The 6,786-nt window shown below is 39.6% G+C and overlaps 1 protein-coding gene across 1 annotated transcript; it reads left to right on the forward strand.

The window, feature by feature from the left end:
* The first annotated feature begins 3,659 nt into the window (after window positions 1–3,659).
* Window positions 3,660–5,509, forward strand: LOC107707273 (fucolectin-like). Its single transcript, XM_016511263.1, has 6 exons — window positions 3,660–3,675; window positions 3,771–4,023; window positions 4,106–4,251; window positions 5,199–5,200; window positions 5,284–5,374; window positions 5,487–5,509. Exons 1-6 carry the CDS (start codon window positions 3,660–3,662, stop codon window positions 5,507–5,509), a joined length of 531 nt encoding a protein of 176 aa, XP_016366749.1.
* The last annotated feature ends 1,277 nt before the right edge of the window (window positions 5,510–6,786 follow it).

Consider the following 6,786-nt stretch of genomic DNA (forward strand, 5'->3'; position numbering starts at 1 on the left):
TGTTTCCTGTGTGTCCCTGCCTGCCTTGTTTTACCCCGTCTTGGATGATTAAAGACTGTTATTTTGAGTTTATCCCATGCGTTCTTGTTCTTCGTTTCGCCACAGAAGGCAACCGTGACAGAATACCGGACCAACACAGTAATAAGCGGTGCTTCTTCTCCCCGTTTTGTTTTCCGGTTTTTGAAAATGTTTTCTTTTGTTTTCCTGTTTTTCCCCTGCGGCATGGAAACTGCCGCACGATTAGCCGCACCGTTGTCAAGTCCGCCGGCCGTTCAGCACTCAAGTTCGCCGGCCTTTCCGCTGTCAAGCCCGCCGGTCATCTCCCTCTCCTCAGCCCAAAAGAGGAGATTGCGGAGGAAGGGACTGTGGGCTCCAGCCCCAGAGCTCGCTCCAGTGTGGGCTCCTGTTCCCGAGTTTAGCCCAGTGAGGGCTCGTGTTCCCGAGTTTAGCCCAGGGATGGCTCCTGATTCCCCGTTAAGCCCAGGGAGGGCTCCTGATCCCCAGTTAAGCCCAGGGAGGGCTCCTGATCCCCCGTTATGCCCAGGGAGGGCTCCTGATCCCCTGTTATGCCCAGGGAGGGCTCCAGTCCCCGGTTTTGGCCCCGAGAGGGCCTTAGAGCCCGTTATCCTCTCCAAGTATTATTTTTGGGGGGGTAGTAGGGCTCCAGCTGTAGAGGCCGGGGTGAGGGCTGGGGTTGCAGCCTCGGAGGCTGCTCCTCCATGGCCTTCCGAGCTCCCTGCTCCGCCATGGCCTCCCGAGCTCCCTGGTCTGCCATGGCCTCCTGAACTGCCTGATCTGCCATGGAGGCCTTCCTAGTCCCCGTCTTACACCAGCCTCCAGGGCGCCCACCCCCCCTCCCCGGTGGAATATTTATGGCGCGGAACGCGCCTTTCGGGAGGGGCGAGTGATGTCACGTTTATGGTCCGGTATTGAATGTCGATGTTGTGTTTTCTGTGTGTCCCTGCCTGCCTTGTTTTACCCCGTCTTGGATGATTAAAGACATTTACTTTGAGTTTATCCCACGTTTCCTTGTTCTTCGTTTCGCCACAGAAGGCAACCGTGACAGTTAGAGGGTCAAGATTTTTTTGTTTTGTTATTGTAATAAATAAAAATAAAACAAGTAGATAGAATAGAAATAGAATATATAGTTCTAGTGTTAGATGATCAAGTGTAGATGGAAGAGATGTGTTTTAGGCATTCCTTGAAGATGGCTAAGGACTCTTCTAAGCTGCGTGGATTGAGTTGGGCAGGTCATTCCGCCAGCAGGGAACAGTGATGGTAAAAGCCAGTGAAAGTGATTTTGTGTCTCTTGGGGACGGCACTATAATGCGCTGTTCACTAGTAGAAACGCAAGCTTCTTGGAGGCACATAAGTCTGAAGTAGTGAATTTAGGTAAAGGGGTGCAGAGCCAGTGGTTGTTTTGTAGGCAAACATCAGTGCCTTGAATTTTATGTGAGCAGCTATTGGTAGCCACTGCAAATTGATGAACAGCGGTGTGACGTGTTCTTTTCGGCTCTTTAAAGACTAATCTTGCAGCCACATTCTGAATTAGTTGCAGAGGTTTGATAGAAATGGCTGGAAGGCCTGCTAAGAGAGCGTTGCAATAGTCCAGCCTGGACAGAACAAGAGCTTGAACAAGGAGTTGTGTTGCATGTTCCGAAAGAAAGGGCCTGATCTTCCTAATGTTGTGTAAGGCAAATCTGCAGGACTTGGCATTTTAGCAATATGATTACATGGACATGGAAAGCCTTTTTATAGAAGGTTTTTTCTATAATTTTTTAATTGGTGTGCAATGCTAAATGGTGTGAACATAGGTGTCTGGGTTATTTTGTATGCAATGTTAACAGGTTTCTGAAGTAAATCCCATTTTAAAGGGGTCATATGACGTTGCTAAAAAGAACAATATTTTGTGTATTTGGTGTAATACAATGTGTTCACACGGTTTAAGGTTAAAAAAAACATATTATTTTCCACATACTGTACTTTATTGTTGCTCCTCTATGCCCCGCCTTTCTGAAACACATTGATTTTTACAAAGCTCATCGCTCTGAAAAGCGCAGTGTGCTCTGATTGGCCAATGATCTAGTGTGTTTTGATTGGCCGAATACCTCAAGCATGTGACGCCAATGTTACACCCCTTACCAGGTTCAGGAAACTTTCCTCCGTAAAATGCGCTGCACACACTCGAATATTTGGGTTGAACTGTTCTGGAACAGTGTTGTAAATAAAACTTAACCACTGATTTCTAGTTGTGTCCTCTTTTGGAAGACCAAACAAAGTATTTTGGCTTAAGCAATGAAACACGCAGTGTCTCCACGACATGGCGGCGGCTCAACAATACTACAGCGAGAATAAAAGTTATGCCTTCTTTATTTGCGTATACATTTGGGCGGTGTTATGCAAATCTTCCCACACAGTGACGTAGATTTGTGGGGGCGTGTTTAAATGAGGCATTTTAGGAAGGTGTGGCTGAGCGTTCACTTTTAGAAAGAATATCTCTTTGGGCTTGAGACTTTAATCTTTGCGACTTTACAGATCTTCTGTATGCATGAACAGTTTTTAACACTCCAAAGACAAAGGAAAACATGAAATTGCATCATATGACCCCTTCAAACAATTTCTGCCTAGTTATCAGACTTTAAATTCAAACACTCTGCTCGTTGCAGATTATAAGTGTCTATAGTTTCTTCTGACATGGTCATTACAAATTAATGCTTAGTGATGTCATTATCATTTAGATGATGTTTTATTTATAAGCAACAATATCAAGGTGAATTAAATCAAAAACATATTTCAGTGTGATTCAACAAAACCTGGTTCTCTGAAACTCAATTCAATCATTTGTTTCCACAGGGATTTTATGGATTGAGGTTATAGCGAATGGACAAGAAGGTAAGAATCCTTCAGTTTATTGACACGTTTGTTCTGTTTTGTCTGTTTGAACTGGCATATATAAAAGTACTTGGAAATTTAGCCCTGCAGTAAAGCTCTGTTGTGGTTTGATCTCATTAAGCATGTTGTGCATCTATTTATGTATATGCACATCCTTAGTTTTCTGTCTGGACAAATGCTTTTTTGCAAATGCTATTTTTTATTTTTTTTGTACTTTGTAATGTTTGATCAAAATGTCATATCTTGTTCTTCTGGTGAAACAACAGACTTCTCTCTGGTGATGTACTGTATATATGATTCTCCAATCATTTAGTGCACTTAAACTCCAATTAAACCCCTGCAAGCTCGCATTCAGATCCACCTCCACATTTGAGAGCCATGCCCACATGTGAACATCCAGTCGACGCCTGATGCATCGTACCAAGTCCCTACATTCATTGCTCTTAATAATCTGTTTCACTCAAATGTACATCACAATAGAAAAGAGGCGTTACTTCCATTTCATCACAACTTTAAAATCATGTCCAGTCCGTATATCAGATTAAAATGCTTTCTCTATAATATAACATACCAAACCAATCACGATAAGCCTAGATAAGCCTAGATTATAATTATATGAAATAACAAATGTTGGATATCTGACCAAATAAACGGTGCTCACTGTAGGATCATTCTTTTGACATTTGCCAACGGTGCTCACTGTAGGATCATTGTAAATAGCTGTGGCATTTGTTTGCCACCCTTCAGTTCTGCCCCTGTTGGTAGGCATGCTGCTGAAGATAAGTAATAAAGATGAATTTGAAAAAAGTATTAAAAAAAAAAGTGAGAATAAAAAGATGCTGATTCTTACTGGCCTTTATCCCTGAAACATTTTCCAGAGAATGCAGCACTATGGGGCAAAACTAGTCAGTCATCAAATTACTTACAATCTGGACCTGAATTGGCTCTTGACGGACTGTTAACCAGCTGGACCCACACTAACACTGAGACCAACCCGTGGTGGAGAGTGGATCTACTGAAGGTATACAGAGTGAACAGGGTCACCATCACTAATAGACCGGGCAATGGCTTGAGGATTAACGGGGCGGTGATTCGTATAGGAAACTTCCTTGACATTTACAAAAACAGAATGTGAGGATATTTCTTTGACTGTCTTGGTTAATATGACTGCAGATGAACAGAAAATTATAACAGATGATATTTCTGTCTGTAGATGTGCTGTAATTTCCACTCTTGCAGATGGTGCCACGGCCACTTTCTCATGCGGTGGGATGGAGGGACGTTATATGATTGTTCATATTCCTGGAGATCAGAAGATTCTTAGTCTTAGTGAAGCTGGAGTCTACGGGTATTTGGCAGGTAATTCAAAAAAATGTCTAGTAAAGACATAGTTAATTCTAAACAGTCATGCTTTATTCATGCTCATATCCTTCCAAATTAGCAAGTCATCATACATTAAAATACATCAGTACTAATCCCTTTCGTTGTACTGATTATGCTGTACCATGTATATGTGATGTTTAAAAACCTTGACTTTTGTGACGTCAAGTGATGCGTTTATCAAGTCAAACATAAAGAGATGAACTCATCTACTTACTAGTCTCTTTCACAGTTTATAATCAAGCTCTTGCAACTATTCTAACTCAGACTTTCAGGGAACATGTTTAAAGGGTTAGTGCACCCCAAAATAAAGATGCTGTCATTTCATTTTTAGGTGAATAAAACCCTTAAAATAAAGATTGAAAGAGTTGTTGAAGCTTAATGATGGTTGACGTTGAAGTCATGTGACCATGGTGTAATTTTTCTTAAAGCTACGGTTAGTTTTTTACTTCTGCCGATTGTATTTCAGGCTTCAAAATTTGTGTTTATTCGTGAAGATTGTCATAACAAACAAAACGTGTCAGACTCATAAACTTTTGGTGGTCACAGAGCCTGTTTTCTGCAATACAAAAGCCAGTGGTGAGTGGCAGCTTGAGGGGCTTGCAGGAAACGTGAGCATATAATGCTGACCAGCACAAAAGTACATCAATTGTGCTACATTTGAAAAACCGACCTCATAGTCCTGAAATTGATTGAAATTCAATGAAACCTTTAAATGTCTTGTGGACATTTTAAGGCTTGCTGTGATAGTTTTTTTTTTTTATTGCATTTTGGAGATTTACATGAAACCTGAATTGTTACTGAAGATTTCAGTGATTATATTTAAAATCTAGTTTTTTTCAGAAAATTCACCAAATACGTTTACTAATGAGTTGATATTGCTTCAGAGCTGCTTCATGCTGAATTGTTTTAATCAGGGTTTACAGTGGTATGATAAAAGTTTCTTTGAGACATGAAGATTTGAGCATACTGTCATATCTAATCAGTTTAGTATGAATATGTTATTTTCAGTTGGGATCTGCTCTGGTTGACAGAGGATTCACAAACGTGACTCTACGGTGGTCTCAGACCCCTAAACGGGTGATCCAGAAGGTGACTGCTGGTAAAACTGAGTCTGTTCTCACAACTGTACATTAACACATGAAATAAGCTGCACAATTAGAAATGATTCTAAATTTGTTTTGAGATGTAATAGGCAAATATTTTATTTACAGGTCGTTGTGGCAATGGAAGATAACACACTGGACATCAACACTTTGTCTTTATTTCACAAACTTTACATTTGTTAAAGACATTAATTCTGATTCTAAATGCATTGGCTGAAATTTCTTTATAATTATGCTTACAATGAAAAGATTTAATTCACTTCTGCTTACTTCCTTTTAGTGCTTATTCACATATTTAAGAATTATAAAGCATCTTGTGTAAATGTGTATTGTAAACAAATAGAGATAGTAATAAATATAATGAAAATAATCAAAGAAATGTTAAATGTACATTCACACAACCCACGAGTGTAATTTTAATGTCAGTTTTATGTTTTTTTAATTTATTTATTTACTATTCTTCCTGACATTTCATGTTGTTGGAACTGTATTGAGGTGAACAGAATCTCACGTGAATGGAAAGAGTACAGCGCAAGCGTTCTCACTGTTGTCCAATGACTTGCCTAATAAACCTAACTTGCCTAATTAACCTAATTATTCCTCTATGCCTTTAAATTGCACTTTATGCTGAGGATTATTATCTTGCAAAACAACTAGTAAAATAATATGTACTGTACTGTCAACATGGCAAAGACAAAATAAATTAGTTTAGACTGGAGAAAATAATTATTAATGGTCACAAAGGAGGAGAAGGATATACACGTTTATCGAAGCGTTTTCAAGTGTCAAGAACTGCCGTGAGAAGTATTATCAAGAGACCCATACAGTGGAGAACATGACTGGCAGAGGAAGGAAGTGAAAGATTTCAAAACATTGGAAAGAAAACTAGTGAGAGAGGATCCCTCTCTCACTAAAAAAATCCCTCGACTAAAGATTTTTCTAGTCGACTAATAGTCGTTCATTTTAAGCATTAGTCACACGTTTACTAATGAACCATTTAAATCATGCTAATAAGCCTTTAATTGCCTACATAGCCTAATAAGTGTTCAAGCGCATGCATAAAGCTTGCCACAGCACACCGGCAGAAGTAATGATGAGGAATGTGTCAGGGAAAAACAGTAAGATTAAACTGCATTAACATTTTAATAATCTATTGATAAACTAGTGTTTTCTGTGATTTCGGCTTAAGAGAAGAATTGATGAGGAATGTGTCAGGGAAAAACAGTAAGATTAAACTGCATTAACATTTTAATAATCTATTGATAAACTAGTGTTTTCTGTGATTTCGGCTTAAGAGAAGAATTCGGCGACACTGAATCATCATCTCCACAGTAGTGGATGCGCCTGCATGCAAGTTTCATATGGATTACATAATCTGAGAATATTTTTTTTTTTTTTTTTTCAGATT

This window comes from Sinocyclocheilus rhinocerous, unplaced genomic scaffold, assembly GCF_001515625.1.
Source record: "Sinocyclocheilus rhinocerous isolate Xijiao unplaced genomic scaffold, SAMN03320098_v1.1 scaffold114, whole genome shotgun sequence".
Classification (NCBI taxonomy): domain Eukaryota; kingdom Metazoa; phylum Chordata; class Actinopteri; order Cypriniformes; family Cyprinidae; genus Sinocyclocheilus; species Sinocyclocheilus rhinocerous.

What these genes read in the sequence shown, in the direction of transcription:
- LOC107707273 (XM_016511263.1), top strand. An exon ending in GACATTTACAAAAACAGAAT is followed by an intron (nt 4,024 to 4,105) that starts GTGAGGATATTT and finishes TTCTGTCTGTAG; the next exon opens with ATGTGCTGTAATTTCCACTC. An exon ending in GATCCAGAAGGTGACTGCTG is followed by an intron (nt 5,375 to 5,486) that starts GTAAAACTGAGT and finishes TTTTATTTACAG; the next exon opens with GTCGTTGTGGCAATGGAAGA.